Source organism: Sitodiplosis mosellana, unplaced genomic scaffold (genome assembly GCF_009176505.1).
Source record: "Sitodiplosis mosellana isolate CC-2019 unplaced genomic scaffold, AAFC_SMos_1.0 Smas_scaffold_5, whole genome shotgun sequence".
Classification (NCBI taxonomy): Eukaryota; Metazoa; Arthropoda; class Insecta; order Diptera; family Cecidomyiidae; genus Sitodiplosis; species Sitodiplosis mosellana.
The window spans coordinates 4,790,486-4,809,955 of NW_022595248.1; the positions used below are offsets into that span (position 1 = coordinate 4,790,486).

The following is a 19,470-nucleotide window of genomic DNA, read 5'->3' on the forward strand; positions in this document are numbered from 1 at the left end:
CAGCCGGTGCTGATGTTCATGTTAACGATCTGCTGAATCAGTTCACAAAACGTACATACATACTAAATTTATCTTTAAAAAAAACACTATTTCTATAGACCACAAAGGTTGCGTCGCCTGTATTTCTAGAATAAACTTCGAAACGCAATAAAACTTTTATATCTTCATCTTGAATCGCGCACCACTTAACATGCTCTTATCGCCATGATCCCTTTGCTAATTTTACGCTTTTTGATGTTCATCGACGAGTATTTTTCCAATCAATTTGTTTTTGTTTTGGGTATGTTTGAATTAGCAATTGACTTTCTTTGGAAATTTCGGGTACATTTCAACCGTGTTGATTATTCTCGAAAACTACCACATAAATAAACAGTGACTCAGACGTCATGGATATTGTCAACATTTCGTTACGGCACATTAAGAACGATAACAATCAACGGGCCAACTGTTTTCCATCCATTTCAAATGCATAGTACAGCGAAAGTAAACAACACAACGAATGCAAATAAAAGGCTGACTCGCATGTCGATTAATTGAAATTGCGATGAATAATCAATTGAATTAGTGTTTATTTCAGCGAAAGGCATCTTTTTTCGACGCTAGTTCAAATATTTGATTTCTAATATTCCAGTAACTCTTTTTGGGCAATATCAATTTTTATCCGGCTGTATTATGCCATTTTGTCTATTTCACAGAAAATTTAGACTTATTGACGCAGTTTTCCATAAGAGAAATTGTGTTACACAATCTTTTTCCATTACAACCATTTTCAACGATTGAAGGAAAATCCCAAAAAATTATATCCGATGTTTACCCATTCATTCTATTGCGAATATTCTTCTATTGACTTATAAGGATGCTCAATTGCTCATTATCGATTCAGTCGAGACTTGCACAATTTATTCTCTAGAAATTAGTAATTTCAAATTACGACCATTCAATCGACCGGTGTTCCAATTGTAAATACACGTTCTATTCCCAAGTAGACACATAACAAAATACCTATAGGTATTATACGTATAGTTGTGTTAACGATGCGTTCAAGTTCATTACCAATCACACGGCTGCTTCTTTGATTGACGGATTCACAGCGTGAAATCAATGCGCAAAAATGTATGGAAAAAAAGTTGATGAATTCAAATTTAAAGATATAAATACATTGATAATGATACATTCGACCGGACAACACGCTGTACTGATTTCAGTTTGTGATAAACGACGATGCAAAGTCATGGAATACTTCGTCGAGTCGAAATATGATTGACTGTAATTAGCAAGCAATCTGTCGATTTTTGTCACGTTGTATTCGATGTATCGTTCTATCGTCGAAAATTTCTTACGATGATTACATGAAATGTTTCTTTTTCTTATTTAAATTCAAATAATTACTATGCTCAATGAATTATAGGCTTCGATAAATATTAAGTGAGTTTGCCGCAAACGTAAAATCCGCTAAAATCAAGTACAACAACGGCTGACAACCAGTTAACATCCATTCATTTACGAGATATGGTACTCACCCATTTAAACATTTTTCTTTCCTCTCAACAATAAATTAAATTCAATGCTTTTGTTTTTGCTTCTTTCTCCATTATTTCGCTTCTATTCATTTATTTTGTCAGTCAAAAGCATGCAATCTATTCATAGGGCTTAGAAAATACACAATTTTTTTTTCATTATAAATATTTTTCTCTCACAATTTAAACAATCATTGAATGTCAACTTGAATAATAATCGGTCAACTTGTTTGTAAAATTCTAAATAACAAAAATTAGTCTTTAAATGACACAATAGAAATAGCGGGCTTTGCCCTTTGCAAACAAAATTGAAATTAAAACAAAAACAAGATCGAAATTAGAATAGAAACAAGAAAAAAGGGTCGAGCTCTTTAAAAATAAATCAACGAAATCTGTGTCTGGTCTTTAAACAATGTCACTTCGATGAATTGAGTAGGATAAACAGGCACTTTGATTTAGTTGCTTGATCGTACAAAATGCCACGAGTCACCCGATTGAATTGTTCCTCCATTTGATACGATTGTTCCACCACTGTTGAGTGCGATGTTTTCGATTCTTCATCGTCCGTTTCTGTGTATGGTACGATGATTTCCTGTAGGATCCGTTCATAATTGGCATTGGTGCATTGATCTTCAGCTTCTATTCCATTGTCGTAAAAAATACTGTTCTGATCGATGATTTTACTCTCTTCGGCAATGGCGTAATTGCTCAGAAAATTCGTTGGGCATGTGCCTTCTACGCTGGTAGCCACTGCTGCGTTCTTTTTCTTTTTCCGTGATATTGTGAAGTTCATCGGGTTTCTTCCTTCGGTTTGAAGCATTTTTGGTAACATTCGTCGCCTTGAGTTGATGAACCAGTTACTGATTTTTTGCACACTGAGCCCCGTTTCCATGGCCAATGCTTGTTTTTCGGCTTTTGTTGGGTAACAATACAATCGATGCTCGTACATCCACTTTTCCAAAATTGACTTTGCCTTCGCCGGAATGTACACCTTCGTCTCGGCCTCCTCACGACGTGACACTTTTACCGTTTCAACTTCTCTTGATGACGTATCTTCCGACTGTGAGAAATTGATGAGAAAATCCTCACGCGCTTTTTGCTCGAGTATTTTGATTTGCAACTCCACCTCCTCATCAAAGTTACGTTTCGTGTACTTTCTCTTTGGCGTAACGGACATTTTTGATTGAGGAACGCTGATTCGATTGATTCACGATTGTAAAGTTGATGAACTTTGAATAACTTTACTGTAGCAATAAAGTTGATTGACTTAAAGTGATTGATTCCAATCCGACTGATAAAAATCCTTATTTGTTCCAGCAAGTTGTCACGGTTTGATTTGCAACGGTCGTTCAGAACAACAGCGGACAATTTTTCAACAGCCGTACATCAGCACCAAATGACTAGAAAGCAATGAACATAAGATTGAAGTACGAATATACATTACCCGATAAATTTAACGGACAAAATCACGAAGGCCAACTAGTTTTTAGACCAAAACAATACATTACCAGTCAATTGTCAGGTATAGAAGCAAACGGTATACTTTGTTTGACACATATCGACATGTATGTCGAAGCCGAAACATGTGAACGGAAATTCAACGGTAGATTCGATTGAGTGATGGATATTAAGAAAAAAATCTGTTCAAAGAGAAATTTTTCTTCTCACAGCAGCTCATTTAAACAAATGAGACCTTGTATTCAAGTAAAGCAAGAGTATCATGAAGAATTCAAAAAATCCTACAATAAAGACAAATATGCGAAGTGGTTCTTACTAACAAAACCACAACTTCATTGACCTCTCCATCGAAACAGTCAACACAAAAACACAACACAAATCGTTTTTTTTTTTTTTCATATTCAATAAATTTTAATTATTTATTTTTCTCCGTTTTTTTTTATAAATTCATGTGTGTTTGAATTTACTGGATGTGTTGAAAAAAATATATGGTTTAAACCATACGTCTAAGCAAAACGTTGATTTGGTTTTCTCGGTTACCGAAGTCACCGCCTTCGACGAAATGGTTGTTCTTCTTACGCCATCCACCGGTTGGTGTGTTCAATTTGAACGGCCACAAGAAGTTTGAGGCGTATTTGAAGTTTGGACCGACGGTGAAGACTTCGTGCACTAAATCTTCGACGCATTGGATGTCAGCCCGGCGCTTCAATTTACGTTCGATGGTGAAGTTGTCAGTGATTGGCACACGTTGTCCCTTGTGCTGTAAAATGAGAAAGTCAAAAACAAAACAGTTAGAATTATTGCAATAAATGTGTTGACAAAAGATTTGAATTGAAAACGATTCCCGTTAGAAATGGTTCATGTGGTAAAAACCTTCGGAATTGCGAATGAAAAAAAAACGTGGCTTCAAAAATAGGTGCATCCACTATGCAAATCGGTTTATCAAAAATTCAAAAGTGTTTTATTTTATTTACCTTGACATAACCACGTTTGTAGATGAGTTCGCGAACTGATTTCAAGTTCGGGTAACCCCATGTAATGTATGGCTCAGCAATACGCAACATGTTGATGGTGGCTTTGTTCAATTTGATGAAAACACCATTGTTGATTTGACGCAAACGGAACAATTGCAAAACCTTGCGCACTTTTGGTGCAACTTTGTTGATACTGTAACACAGAGAGAAGAAAACGAATTCCGATTAACATACGGTTCAATCGAAGCATAGATGAGAATGGAAATGTGCATGTGTGATTTGTTGTTGCGTGTTGATACAAAATATAACCTCACTTTTTGCAATTACCCATCGTTTATCAAGTTAATCATAAAAATCCACCGAAAACACATGTTTCACATAATTAAAACGGATTTCTCATTAATTTGCATCAATTCAAACGCAAAACCGCGCACACATGCACAACATAAACTCTTTGAGACACATTTTTTTTGTTCATCATTTTTTTTTGTGTCCGATGCTTAACTTACCCACGAATACGGATAACAAATGCCAAACGTGATTCGCCTGGAATGTAGTAGTTTCCAGCACGTTTAGCCTCACGTTTCTTCTCGATTTCACGACGATCGGCTACGGCATATTGTTTCGAGTATTTCTCGGCACGCAAGAAATTTTCGCGGAGTCGCTTTTGGATTGTGAGAGTTTTGGTGACACGCCGTTTAGCCAAGACAGCTCGTGCACGAGCAGCCTTTTTAGCGATCTTAAGTCGCGATTCCGGAACGGCTGGAAGAGTTTTTGACTCAACCTTCTTTTTATCCACGGCAGTCATTCTAAAAAAAGCGAAAAAACCAATTAAAATAATTCATCAACGCAATTTTTCCGGAAATTTTGCACAACAATCAACTCACATAGGTCCGACGTATAGCACGTTGTAGGTAGAAAAGAACCCTGATAGGAAATGACGCCATATTGTTAATTTTTTTTCGGCTGACAATCGAAACACACGATGACAGATACGTAACACTGTCAAATGTTTCGTATTGTAAATGAGTTTCACTTCTGATTTCAAACTCAGCAAACAAAAAATGCAAGTTTGAAAATAATTTCAATTGAATTTAAAGGGGAACCAATTTTTTTTGAATGAAAATTGATTTTTTGATTCATAGACATTTTTTAAATCATTGTTTAACTCGTTTCATCCATTTTTGTGTAAGTTGGATATATTTCAGTTCAAAACTGACATCAATTCAAATACCAATAATACAAAACGATAGAAAAATACATGATTTAGATTTTGTTTTTTCATTCTACTGTTTATTTTCAGCTCTTGTAACATGATTTTTTTTTTTAATAAAATTTGAAATAATAAAAAAAATTGTAAGTCAATTTATTTCGAAGAAAAATTCACTCCAATCGAACGTCTCATATCTGTTCATCATCAATTACACAACCCTCCGTTTGCCTGCTGCATTTTCGTAATTACGTAAATCGCATACGTACTGTTATACGATTAATGGTTGGCAATAGCCAACTGAACTGTTCGAAAACGTATTGAATCGAAGCGCTAGTGTGGAAAACGAATCGTAAAAGCTGTCTCATTATTCCAAATGCAGTCGACTAAAGCAAGCGTATTAAAGTTATTTCTCGGTATTTTTTGGAAAATAAAGATGGATTAGTGTGTGCTTCGTGCATTTCGCGCCCTCAGGGGTCTTTTTACAAAATAATGAAAACGATACTAATGTAAGTACAATTCGCGATTATTTCAATATTCTACAAAAAAAATTATTTTTTCTTTTGGATATGAACGAACGACGAGAGAAAAAGAATGTACATTTACACATTCCACTGTTGTACGGATTGAACCATATGTATTGGTTTTTTGAGTGAAACAAAGTGTATAATCGACTATGGAAATCTCTGAAAGTGCCGTAGTGGGGTCATTAAAAATACTGATAGTCAGGAGTTGTGTCGAATTTCACAATATTTTGAAATACGATTGAGCAATGAGTGATGTGTATGTGTTTTTTTCTTCTTCTTCGGTTGAATGTCAAATTATGGTAAAAAGCACAGATCAGTGGTATACGCGTATACACCATCACGCACAAGAGTTATTTGGCTGATGTAACATTTGTGAAAATTGCTCAATCAATGCATTTTTCGGATAGTTTTACCAAAATCCCAGTTTAATTCGGCGAATTTTACGCCATAAATTCTAGGAAATATGCCCACAGCGATAATTGGTTGCTTATTTACATTGCATAGCAATAAAATTGATTACATTTGATTCGACGCCACTGATTAGCGCTGGTATGAGTGAGATAGACATACATAAGCGTCGGATATTAAAAAACAACATCGTTGAATGTTCGCGTTCATTCGTTTCTGCGTTTCAACGACAAAAATCACACCGAAAACAGATTGTTTTTACAACTTTAATATGTGTGTGACTCTCGGCGATTGCGAAGCGTGCTATATATAAACCAACAGGCAGCTATTCGACCGCTAAACTTCTGTTTCTACGAAATTGCTTGCGTTGAGTCTTTTTTTTTCATGTCGATTTACTTGTTCCCTTTCAATTTTTTCGTGGCCCACGTATGAAGCATACTCGATTATTTTTTTACTGTATAATTTGGAATATTTCGAATCGTTAGCATTTGCTGCGTTTACGTAAATGAAACTTCATTTGTCTGGCAGTAACACGAAAAAAAAACTTAACAATGAAATTTGAAGCGATTTTTCGATGTTTGGTTAGCATCGTCAAAACAGCTTTCGATTAAATGAATTGAAATATTGTCGCACGTTTCTGGTGCACGACCGAATCACATGCCGAATATTTGCCATTGAAAAGATGTCAATATTTTTTTTTCCTATTTGGATAGCACTGTTTTTCTCCATTTGCCATAATTTATTCTTGGCTTTGTTTGGACAGCTATTTCGCTATTCGCAGGTGTGATTCTGTTGCGATAGAGCGACTGATGTAAATGATACCTTTTGAAGAAGGAAAAAAATAAAACTGGTTTGCGTAACTGCACTGCAAAAAAAACATGCCAATTTGAAACGGGTTCGTCTCATGTGACACAGACCAAAAGACTCGATAAATTTCGAAAGTATCTGTCAGTTCTTTGAATAGATTCAGCTCTGCGTACATTTTATTAATAGTCGCCTAGCTATTATAGCACTAAATCACTGAATTGAATCTGTATAAATTATAACAAATGTTCAAACTTTCAAGCACAGCGCGCTTAAGGTTGCTCATTCATCATAATACTAGACGATTGAGTGAAAGTGTGTCATACAACCATGTATGCGAGCAAATGCGCCATGTTAATATTATCTGATCTATTGGCTGAGTTCGCGAGATTTATTTCATATTTTGTAATGGAAAACCGTTATCATTTGTTTACATTGGCTACTTTTTGCGCAGCCAATGTCTAGGCTACGATTTATATTCATAATTTGGGTTTATTCCACGATGAAAATGACTAATAAAAAAAACAGGTCTTAGGCTCAGGTCGAAGTTCACGCGCTGAAAATTGACACCAGAATGATTCGAAGTAAGAAGTATAGTCGATCGCATTGCGTCGAATTTCGTGTGCGAGAATGTGTGTTATTCATGCTGGCGCCAGTGAGTGCAGTCCAAAGTTTGTGTTTATTTATGTAAGCTGCTGCGTTCTAGACATAACACACATGGGCCAAGAGGTCATTTAACGGATCTCACGCGAAAGATATGATTGATAATTCAACGCGTGACCCGAAGCTATCTTTTTGGCATGTTTCACGATTCAAGCGTCTTGCAATTCGAATGAACCGTACAAGACTCAGTAGAAAGAGAATAATTGAAGCAAATTAAAATACGTATTTTGATACGATTTCATGTTTACAACTTCGTTATTAAAACGTGATTGAGCTTTTAATTAACAGCTTAAAATTATTAACGTGTGACATTCAAATGGAACCACAAGCAACGAAAATGATTGCAATGGCAAAATATTCTGATGATATGGAGTTATTTTTTTCTCGTTTCGATCTAGAGCCATTATGGCGCCAACAACCATGGAGCGTGCTGTGTCAACAACACTTTTATCCACACAACATCAAGAAACATCTATAACATCAATATCAACATCAGATATATTATTCGATAACATCCAGTACGAAGAAACAGCAAACAATGGAAAGTCTGGAATTACCACACGATATCATATGGGACGGCGATCGGTCACCGATGACGCTGTCACCGGACCACTTTTCGGATGCTAGTGCCGAACAAATACTTATTTTTGAAGATAGCTTCGTAACCGGTAAAATCAAACGACGCCATTCTTATCGCCCTTACGCTGCTGCGGCTGTGGTGCTAATCAACATTCGCAACGCAACAATTTATGGTTTTAATGAATGTTTTTCTTCCACCCTATTTAAACAGAGCTTATACCAAACGATGATTTAATTAAACCGAGTCAAACCATCGAGTTCTCTGAGTTCTCTCCCGAAGAGTTTGAACAGTTGCTGGAAATACAACAAGATCTTCTGGACAATATGGTCGAGGAGGACCAATCAAATGGTAAGCATTCATTCAAATGTCATTTTTGTGGAACATTCTCGGAACAAATCCATTTTTGGCGAAAAAAAAATTGAGTAAAACTTTTACGGCGTCTCCATACTACTTCCACCATTTTGCCCATAGATGGCATCTCAACTGCTACTGAGACTTCAACCTCAATAATATTGAATGTATACATTGAATTTCTAATTCAATTGCTAACTCTTGAAATTCACAGGAAAAAAAAGTTGTTGCTTGTTTTGTTTGTTTTCAAACTGAATAAATTTAACATTAAATTTCGATTAGCATTTGGGTTCGATTTAATCTCATGGTATCAGTAAATGGAATCATTAAAAATTCAATTGGTGATGTTTAGAAAAATTAACAACATGATATTAAGTGCAAACTCCCGCTTTTAATCATCATTTGATAACACACAGCGAAATGCAATGGGTGTCCGGATTGATGCTATGCATCGCGTGTATTTTCAATTGTTTGTCCAATTTGGCGAGCACAATTAAATATTTGCGCACATTTTTCACCAGTTGCGTAAATGTTCACGAGTTTTAAATTTTCGATCGCACATATTTTTCGTTTTCTAAATTGATGCGTTGAGAGTTATATTTAGTGACCACACCAGACGCCACCAATTTAATTCAATTTAGTAGCATCTCGTGGTTCTCTCGGCACAAATCAATTTAAAATTGTCCATATTGAAAACGCCATTACCATTCATTGCTTTGCATATTTAACACATAAATGCATGAAATTCATTCTTCAACTATGAAACTCACACTTGATTCGAATCGTTCGCGCGGACTTGAATCAATCGTTCGATTCGATTAAATTAATCCTGATTGAAGGCGCGAACGAGCTCAATCAAAATGCAGACAACTCGATCAATTTTTGTCACATTTCCATTTATTATTTATTGATCAGAAATATTATTCGCGAAACATTCATGACAACTCATATTTAATGCATACGTTTCCGAAGCGACGTCAACCATTGAAACGATTTTTAATAACACAGTTCACGTCTGCCGAATGGAATAACTGGTTCGAAAAGGGACAAAAAAAGAATTTTTTCCATCGTAAAAATTATCGCTTGAAGAGGATAATGAATTCTCTAATGAATTCCCGATTCAAGTTTTAAAAATCTCGTGAGATGAATCGCAATTTGTTTTAATGGGAGAATTTATTTTAACAAATCCACTCGATGATTATGACTCGATCTTCGTTTTTCTCCAAGTACTTGCAAAGAGCACGTGTTTTTGCGATTTCTTTTTTTCCATTTTTTCTTCCTCTTTCTCTCTTCTTTTTATTTCGTTCTGCTTCTTTCAAATCGAGTCGAACGAGACTACAGACTAAGTATCGAATAAGTCTAAATCGAATGAAAAAAAACAATCGCCTAATAAAAACAAGGAATTTCCGCCAGTTGCTACATTCAAATAAATGATAAAGAAAGCGGCAATCTCAAGTAATCCATCCGATTGGCAACACTGACTCACTTCTGATCAACTGGTTTAACACAGTCGACAGCAACAAATCCATGACAGGAACAAAATCTAATCTCTTTTTCCTCTTCGAAATTTTATGCTTTTATTGAGTTATTATTTGCTTGATCGAATGAGATTAATCAGTGTCTTCGATAAAGATTTATGAGCTTCGATGTGAACAATTGCTTGTCAACGAGAATTTACTTAGCTGCTTGAGCATGTATGTACCATTTACATACAGAAGTGCGGCCAACACCGTGGCATGCAGTTAATGTATCAAAACAAAGTAAATTGTTGGACGTTTATGTAAATGTAAAAATAAATAAATCTAAAAACAGCATCGATTTGCTGTGCTTTTTTGTGTGTACGGTGTGAACTGCGCAGCGATTGTGCCGCCATTTGCCTGCTATTAGACATGCTCATTTGAATTAAGTGCAACACGCAAATCAAGACCTTGGATCAATTCATTTTGAATCGTTGCAATACTATTCCACAGAAATCAATTACGAGAAAGAGAGGGAAAACAGTGGGCTAAGAGGAGTGTTGAGATTGCGTAAAGCGCACAGCAAAACAAGAACAAATTTTTGTTCACATGGCAAATGAACATCTGGTAACTAAGTGGAAATCGGTTAATAGGTGGAAGTTTGAAACTTGATGTTTCATTTTGTGATTAGCATTTTATGAGCCGTCCATCTTTTTCAAGCGTAGTGAGAGAAAGTCAGAACTTGAATCGTTATGGAATAATCCACTGATAGGTTCGTTGTTGTTGTTGTTGTATTTTTTTTGTTGAACTCGGGTGTTGGCTTTTGATTGATAATAAAAACTGATGATCAGCTAAGCTGCAATTGAAAATGCAAATTTTTCCTATTTATGACTGATTCAGAAATAGTGAAATGTAGTCCTATATAAATGTGTAGTATATTATGGGATAAAATGCAACACATTTGCAGCAGCTGGCCGATCGCCTTGTCCGCAATTATCGAAAATAAATTGTTCATTCAACTGTACACGTAAAGTGCACGTAACATGTCAAAAGTCTAAACACAAACAGTGCGTTGAATCTCCCATAATGCCCGACGGATTCAATTAATGATCACGGAAAGTTCTCGATTTTCTATTCTTATCGAAAACTGTGTACAGTTTTTCCACGCTCTTTCTGTCCCATTTTATCAAATACACATCGGATTTGTGCATCAAATCAAATCTCACAATAAATTGAGACCACTTGAATAAGTCAGACAAATCAGATTTGGCCTTCGTACACAAGTCGAATAAAAATGCATATATTTTTGAATACATATAGCAAGCGTGCGCGCGCGTGCACTCTTCTTAGGTCATCGCATTGATAACACACAGTTCAAAAATATGAAGTTAAAGAAAAAAAAAACAATCAATGGAATGAGAGAGAGAAAAAAGTATCAGTAAATAATACCCCTCACCGAGCCTGTGTGTGTGTGCGCGCGTTGCGAATGGAAATCACTCTTGCGCTGCATGATCACACCAAAGTCTCATTTTATAAGAGAAAATATAAATTTCGTATCACCAAACCAGATCTCCAGAGAACGATGGTCAAAACAAACCAATAACACACGAATTTGCGTGCGGCATCACGCATCAGCAACATATACTGTGTCATTGTGTTTTTTTTTTCACTTCACTCTTTCTCTTTTGGTTTATAACAAATCTGTGCTCCAATTTCATGTTCACCCGTGTCGGCGGCCTTTTCGTGTCCAAATTTTGAGCCCATAATTTTGATAATATTGTTACTATTTCGTGGAAACTGGTTTATTCACACTTTTTGTACCTTTGTTTTACACGCGGACACATTGGCCTCGCTCAAGATGATGTTAATTCGGTATTTTCAAGTGGTCTACGTGCAACGCGGAGAAAAACAAAATACTTTACATTATTTTTTGCGTCAAGTGGCCCGGTGGTTTTATATCGTTCTAATCTAATTGATGTGATCGTGTTTTTCTTAAATTCGTTTTCAATTCGTTCTCGAAAAAAATATCGATTTCTTTCTTTTTCGTTTTTGTCATTTGATTTCGGTTGGGTCGATGAATCCCAAGGTTTACACTTTAAAACTGATCACAACTGAGATTAAACAAGTGTAACTTCAGTTCATCATATAAATAAATTTCAATATAATAATAATGCGTACGTGTTATCAACATGGTTCTGATTTCATTGCGTTATTGTTTCCTCGGTTTTTCTACTTCGATTCGTTTTCTCCGCACATTTTTTCCATTTTATCATTGTGCATTGGGGCACAACGTCCATAAGTGCATTTGAATCACCCGATTTTGCATTCAGATACTGACTTTTCGGGTTACTTCAGTTTCGATTGAATCGATCCGAAAAATCACCGACAAGGAAGACAAAATAAGAACACAATAATGACATTAAAGTTGACTCTAGCTGAGACTTTGATAGCATTATCATCGTTGTCGTCGTCGCATGAGACACAAAGCAATTTTTAATGGAACATCAGTCCACAATCATCACAGAACATGTCTATTTTCAAAGTGGTTTTGTCAAACAAAGGAATCAATGCGTTTCTGTTTTTGTCTTTTTGTTTTCAACATCGCATTGGACTTGTTTCTGTGCATGAGAGCGTCAACCACAATGATAAGATATTTCACATTCTGAAAGCAGATTGAATCGCACAATTTTGTTGTTGTTTTCTAAGAGATTCTCCGTTTTTCGACGCAATCTGGAAAAAAAACGTTTGATGTTTAGTGTCGAGTTTCGAAATTCACTTGCGAATTGGAATATGCACAAAATGAATTATGCAAATAGTAAACAAGACTATAAAATATGAATATTAATTATAAATTGATAAGCATTCTTATTCAAATGCGCGAATGCAAGGCGTTGCACGGATCATAACAAGTTTCAATTAAATCGGTATACGATCATGTGAACCGCACATAAGTGCACGCCCTTTATTCTCACTCACTCTGTCTTAATTACTGTTGGCGACTTGAGTGTGTGTCCTTCTTTTCTTACAAGATGGTTGTTTTCTATTTTCTTTCTTTCTTTCTTTCTTTCTTTCTTCTTTCAATCCATGTGTCCCCAATCTGTTCAATTCTAATCAATGATCAATCAAATAGGCAGAAATGTTTTTTTCCATCAAATTTTTGACCGAAATTAGTGTACGCAAGCAATCAGAACAACTGTCAATTGAAACTATTTAAAATGGAACGTGCTCCACTTAGCTTTAGTCCGACTGTACTTCAAATAATTTTTTGGACGGCGATTTACGTAGAAATACACGATTTCAATTGATCATACAACGAAAATTGCGTTTCATCTTCCACAAGCCTATTGAGATTTGGTTTTATTCGACTTGTATATCAGTGAATTTACGTAAAACCCAAACACCAACATCAACACGTTGATTTCGCTTTTAATTTATTCCTCAATGTATATTCATAAGGGCTGTGTATTGGTATTGGTCGATGGTGTACATCGATTTGGTCACGCACACAATCTCGTTCATTCGTTTGCTGTCTCTCGCTGGGTCCGATCGACAACGCAGCACCGATCGATCGTCACACACAGCGTTTAGTATATCACAGACCGTCTAACCGGTGAGATTAACTTTGCGTTCGTTCCGTTCGGAAAATCAAGCATTTTTTATGCTGCCCAATTAAAAAAAAATTATAAATATATTTGATTGTGTAGACAAGGCACGCGTGTGTATCGCCGACGGGTTAAAATTGTCAAGCAACTTTTGCGTTCGATTATCAACAAGTTTTTTTTTCCCTTGGCTATTGTTTTTAATATTTTATACGATTTTCGGTGTTTATTCGAAACGGGATTCACAGCGTGATTGCCAACCATTTTATTGCAACAGTGTCATTTTGTTCAGAAGATAAAAATAGACATTTTGATTGGACAAAGAAAATACAAAACTTTCCCGCACAACACAGACTAAATATCATCGAGTCAGTTTGATAAAGACTCGGCATCGAATACCGAAACAAAAATAACAATCAATTGGTGACTAGTTTGGAGCTTAGTTTCATCTGATATCCAAGAAAAAAGCGAGAACAGTGCATCAATTTCAACGGCGTCAACGACCAGCGTTCATCTTTTTATGATTATTTTATACCGATTTTAATTTTCAACAGCTCAACCGTGAGCATGATCGTCACAATTGGATACCGATACAGGTGGAACCGCGAAATTGTGATTGCCTCAGAAAAGCTTGTGAAAAGGGGGCTCAATTAGCAACGTCTACAGTTGTCGTTTTGAATGAACACATAACAAAAGAAAACACGAGAAGTAAATCAGAACAATTGCCGTTTTTTTTAACATCCACAATTCACGAAACTAGCAAAAAGCGAAATCAATAGCCTGAAAAATAAAAAAAATTAAAGCACTGAACTGAATTTCTCAAATCCTGAAATTTATGTGTTCTGTGAGCAAAAAAATACCCATTTTAAAAAGAAACACTTAACAAATTTAACTTCCTGAGAAAAAAAACGACGACAACGACCATCACATCCCATAACAACAACGACAACGATTAAAAAAACGTATACGCAACGACACATTTCCAGAAGTAATATCATCGATCGTTTATTGCTTGTGTAATCACAAATTTTCGCACGACCTGCACCAACCTTTGGCCACCTCCAGAAAACACCCAATTTCATTTTAAATACTAAAATTATTCAACTTTCCATTTGGAAACCTTAAAAATACGCGAGACGAAAACACGAAAAAATCGATATAAATAAAAAGATTTGAAAACAATCGTAAATAAACCTAAAGAGAAAATTAGTCTGTGATTGTTGTTTGCTGTGCAAAACGAGTTTTTTTATACGAAATTAAAGTGAAGACGAAAAATCGACGAAAACGAAAAGATAAAAAAAATTCCACCAGCAAACTTTTGCTGAGCACTCAAGTTACGTACGGACGAACCAATCAAACCGTGCGAGAGCAGTCAGTGACGAAACATCGCATAAGAAGACATTTAACATTCCCAAACAACAACATCTACACAAACACCATATTTGGACGCCGCAACAATTGACTGTCGTGCCGCGTGGTTCATCTATATAAGCATATATATTTCTAATCACATTTAAATATAAGGAAGAAGTCAGACAAATCATACAAGTCACAAATACGATCTCAACGAGATAGTGAGTGAAACAGGAGGGCGACACACAGATAAACCAAGAGGCCTTTTCGAATCTTATCTAAAAACAAACACCAAACACCAATTCTCGCATCCAAATGAGCTCATACATGCTATTCCAATATGGTTAGTAGTCGAGATTTGATAAACACGTTTAACATGCTTACATTTTGGGTCAAAAATTGGTCCAAAATATACACAAAAAAAACGATACTGATCTTTTTCTTATCACTGATAAAAACTCATGACACTTTTGAAACAATGGGAATATTCTAGACTCCAAATTACAAAACACATTTTTCGGCAAATTTTTCAATATGATTAGTATTGAGAAACTTCCTGGGTTCGGTTCATTCCACTCAATTCACACATATCTGATCAGAAAAAACTCAAATTGAATTCGAGCAAAGTCGAGTTCATTCCATAAAGTTTCAACTCTATTGGTATTCTGAGACAAAAACGATGTCAACATGCAAATGAATCGATGGCATTTAATTGCATGAGTTCAAATTCCAATCGCAATTTTCACAGTTGCGCTTGTCGCGATTGGTTCGGTGCGTTCGTTTCCTTCCATAAAATTCGTCGATAGCCTACGCATCATATTCTCTTGCGCCTAGGTGCGCTCACAAGACAAGTTTCCCCCCCCCCCCCTCATTCAAGGTTTCATATTGATATTTTTATTCGTATCGTTGTCAACCATAATTTACATGTTTAACAATGACACCGCATGAAAAACTTGTTTACAACTTGCCATAGTTGTTCTTTGTATTGAATACATACCGAAATATAGTCACATTCTAATGAATCGCCTTGAATTATATCTGCACAGTTTTCATACTGATAAAAGGAGCCTAAAGGACAAAATTCCAAAATTTCAACTATGTCAAGGCAATGGACATTAAAATGCGTGACAAAAAGTCAATTCTGATGTAGAATGATTCAGTTAATTTGGTATAGAAATGTTATATCTATTTAAATTGCCTTAAGGCATCAATTTGATCTAGCATCTTTTGACGCTTGCCCAATCGATAACAAATGTCGAGTGTTCAAACATCAGCTCTCTTTACTAAAGAGTCTTTAGCCTAAATTCCATTGGCTCCTAAATCAATCAGTAATTTTTTTAAAAATACGTAAAATAACATTTCACTTCGAAACGCTATTCTATTTTAATTCTTTATAATTATTTCCTAAGCCGATTAATATATTGATTTCTAACATCACGCTGGATTAACAATGCTGGATTAAAAGAAGGAACAAATTGTGGAGAGAAAAAAAAAGTATTTGAACGAAAAAGAAAAACAAATTAAAACGGAAGAATTGATTGCAATGAATGAATTCCCCCATCACATACCTGTTAACTAATTGGATTTTCCCGATTCGAACGAGAGAAAAAAATCAATAACAGAAGCAGAGAATCAAGATAAGATCAACTGCAGTAAAAAAAAACTAATTCTAATAGTAGGACGTGTGTTCCCTTAAATTGTTTGACTTTTTTTCCACATGCGAATCACACCGTACAAGTCACAAGCTTCAGTTCAGAGAATTTGACCCATTGATAGCTTTATCAGTGCAATTCATCGAAGGAATTACGAGAGTAGCGCTACCATCGAAAAATGTTCCTTTTACTTCTGAATTTTCTGCTGAGACTATGTCATTCAAATGCATTGCACTTTAATCCATACATTCGAAAACTCAATGTCCTACATTTTGATGCTATTTTAATGGTCTATTGATATCAACGCATTTCAAATAAAAAATCCGAGTTGCCCCCAGCTAAATCATCACTTGAACTCTCCGTTTCGCCGTATCAGTGACTCTCTGTGCATAGCTCTGCGTTTAAATGCGTTCTTTATTTGCAATAAATCAGACTGAATCCATTAGCTGTGTAATCGTCGTTGGTGCAGAATAGGTTGAGAAGATCATTCAAATGATTGACACTTGACAGTTTCTACATAGAGAATAGCGGTATGCGTTAATGAAATTTTTTTCGACTTATGTGATTTGAGACACGTTTTTTTACCGAAGCAAAAAAAAAATCAAAATGGGATAATCTGATTCCAAAAATATTCTGACGATATTTTCAACAAAAATTACTCATTTTCGCCAACATTTTTTTACTTTGTTTCTTTTTTCACACCTTATCGCCACGTTGACACAATTCTTAAAAAAATGTATCAATTTTTTTTCCTCTCTACAGATCAATGGCTGGATCAGCCCATCATTCCATTGGATGAATACGCACCAGTTCAGGATGCTCGCATTTATCCGGTGAAGGTGAACACCGCTCAGCTTCTAAACGAATTCAATCAAGTTTATGATGCTGTTGAATTGACCCATTTGACACCACCGGAAACCCCTCCACAAACGCCGCCTCAAACTCCGTTGCAATCTACCTATCTCAACAACGATTCGAAGGTAAACATCCAAATAAATTTGATCATTTTTTTTGTCTCTCTCAATCGCTCACATGACATGCATTTTGTTGTTTATTTTTTGCCTTATTTACATCTTCTGCTATCTATTCCACTTGAAATGATTTTACTCTCGAAATCGTTTAATTTCAAATATCAGAAAAAGTTGTTTTCATGATTCTGCCATAATCACCGTTCTGTATTGATTCTTAAACAAAAAATCGCTATCAAATCCGAACTAAATCCAAACTAAATCCGATTTTTTTTTTTCAATTTTTCAGCAGAATCAATTCTTTTCGCAACCTATCACAAACTATCAGTTGCAGCTTAACGAACAATTCCAACAATGCAAACCGGAATCCAAGCCCATAATCACCAACATCATGCCAGCAATTCAAGCTCAGCAATTCCCATCGATCCTGGAGCAAGCCATCAATTTGGTGCAGCAAACCAGTCCGATTGAATACACTGAGAGTTTCGACGATGCTATGGCCGAAGTGGAAGCTTTGGTGCGTTCACGTGCCGAAGATTTTGCCGACAGTTCAATCGATGATGACAGTTCGATGTGTGGTTCATCGTCATGCTTCTCGCCACGTAGCGAAGCATCATCCAGCACCACCGATGATTCAGACTGGACAATGAAGTGTCCAGCCATTGCTACGGCATTCAAGAACAAACAAGCCAAGCAGAAGCAAAAGCGTAAGCCACGCATCAATCGTCGATCGCCCGAAGATCGTCAATCGCGTAAAAAAGAGCAGAATAAGAGCGCTGCCAACCGTTATCGATTGAAGAAGAAGGCCGAAATCGAAATATTGCTGGACGAAGAAAAGGAACTAATCAAGTGTCACGATGCACTTAAATCGCGTTTCGAAGATATCGACCGAGAAGTCAAGTTCATCAAGAAGCTTCTCCGTGATCTCTTCAAAGCTAAGGGATCCATTAAATAACTCACTTTCTCTCTCTTCACAAATTGCATTGTTAGTTAAGTTTGGTCTAAGTTTGATGTGGCATCCATTTACAAGCGCCTCCCACCACACGCCATGCATGTTCGAAATTCAATTCTATATTTTTTTCTATTCACACACACATATACAACATGCATGAGCGAGGCACTTTTATTTGGACAATGAATAATGATTTGGAATTATAGTGTTATTCAGTAGCATGTAAAACAATTTCAAAACAAATCAATAGAGAGACAAGATTTATTCAGCAATAATTAAATAATCGTTTGGTTTTCAGTTACGAAGTTTTATTTTTAAGAATATTAACAACATTACGTATTTCGTTTTATGTAGCACGTTAAGAGTAATTTTTCATCAATATATATATTTTTTTTGTTTTCGCACCGCAAGGGAACGTACAATGGCTTATCTGATGTTTAAGCAAAGAAAAAAGTCACACCTGATTGTTGAAGAAAATACCATTACTCTTCAAATCGATGTGATTTAGAAAAAAAAAAACATGCAATGCAATGTTTGTGGATTATTATTTTTTTTTCTTACCATCTAACGAATTGTTGGTTTTTGTAAAAGACTCCTCGTTTTGTTTCGCACACAAAAAACCAAAATTTGGACGCACATTCACAATCACAATCACAGAGTTTGTTTTTTGAACAATGAAAATAGGAAAAAATAGTAACGGAATTTGTGTTTACTTTATTGGAACCAAATTTCGAAGGAAAGAATAAAAATACACGTGTTTTCGTCATAATTCAATTCATTTTTTTTTTGACTTTGTATGTTCGTCACATTCTAAAGCCATTTTATTCTTAATCATTTTTTTAAAAACAAATCAAATCCCGTTTTACCTTTTTTTCTTACTTTTTTTCACTATAAAATTTATTTACATTCATATTTTACAATGTAAATTGTAATCAAAGAATAAAAATATTCAATTTAAAAGCTAGCGCGTTACAGAAAAAAAAGCCTGTTTGTTTCA

At 35.6% G+C, this 19,470-nt stretch overlaps 2 protein-coding genes and 1 long non-coding RNA gene across 3 annotated transcripts; 1 reads left to right on the forward strand and 2 right to left on the reverse strand.

The window, feature by feature from the left end:
* Nucleotides 1–3,356: 3,356 nt before the first annotated feature.
* Nucleotides 3,357–4,953, reverse strand: LOC129566831 (60S ribosomal protein L7). The gene is made up of 4 exons (XM_055443097.1): nucleotides 4,837–4,953; nucleotides 4,459–4,758; nucleotides 3,950–4,142; nucleotides 3,357–3,735 (listed from the first exon to the last, which is right to left on the reverse strand). The coding sequence occupies exons 2-4, from the start codon at nucleotides 4,755–4,757 to the stop codon at nucleotides 3,469–3,471; spliced, it is 759 nt and encodes a 252-aa protein (XP_055299072.1). The 5' UTR covers nucleotide 4,758; nucleotides 4,837–4,953; the 3' UTR covers nucleotides 3,357–3,468.
* Nucleotides 4,954–5,443: 490 nt separating this feature from the next.
* LOC129566828 (activating transcription factor of chaperone) lies at nucleotides 5,444–19,242 on the forward strand. Its single transcript, XM_055443092.1, has 5 exons — nucleotides 5,444–5,668; nucleotides 7,960–8,229; nucleotides 8,352–8,489; nucleotides 17,316–17,533; nucleotides 17,811–19,242. The coding sequence occupies exons 2-5, from the start codon at nucleotides 8,100–8,102 to the stop codon at nucleotides 18,474–18,476; spliced, it is 1,152 nt and encodes a 383-aa protein (XP_055299067.1). The 5' UTR covers nucleotides 5,444–5,668; nucleotides 7,960–8,099; the 3' UTR covers nucleotides 18,477–19,242.
* LOC129566836 (uncharacterized) lies at nucleotides 11,551–13,036 on the reverse strand. The gene is made up of 2 exons (XR_008687791.1): nucleotides 12,926–13,036; nucleotides 11,551–12,679 (listed from the first exon to the last, which is right to left on the reverse strand). It is a non-coding gene; the product is annotated as an uncharacterized LOC129566836 (long non-coding RNA).
* Nucleotides 19,243–19,470: the final 228 nt, after the last annotated feature.

Bases quoted from the DNA above. Each gene is read 5' to 3' on its own strand.
- LOC129566831 (XM_055443097.1), bottom strand. From the start codon at position 4,757: ATGACTGCCGTGGATAAAAAGAAGGTTGAGTCAAAAACTCTTCCAGCC. The intron at 4,143-4,458 runs GTAAGTTAAGCA...TCTGTGTTACAG, and splicing joins TTTGTTATCCGTATTCGTGG to TATCAACAAAGTTGCACCAA. The intron at 3,736-3,949 runs GTAAATAAAATA...CTCATTTTACAG, and splicing joins ACAAACGTGGTTATGTCAAG to CACAAGGGACAACGTGTGCC.
- LOC129566828 (XM_055443092.1), top strand. From the start codon at position 8,100: ATGGAAAGTCTGGAATTACCACACGATATCATATGGGACGGCGATCGG. The intron at 8,230-8,351 runs GTAAAATCAAAC...CTATTTAAACAG, and splicing joins TGAAGATAGCTTCGTAACCG to AGCTTATACCAAACGATGAT. The intron at 8,490-17,315 runs GTAAGCATTCAT...TCCTCTCTACAG, and splicing joins CGAGGAGGACCAATCAAATG to ATCAATGGCTGGATCAGCCC.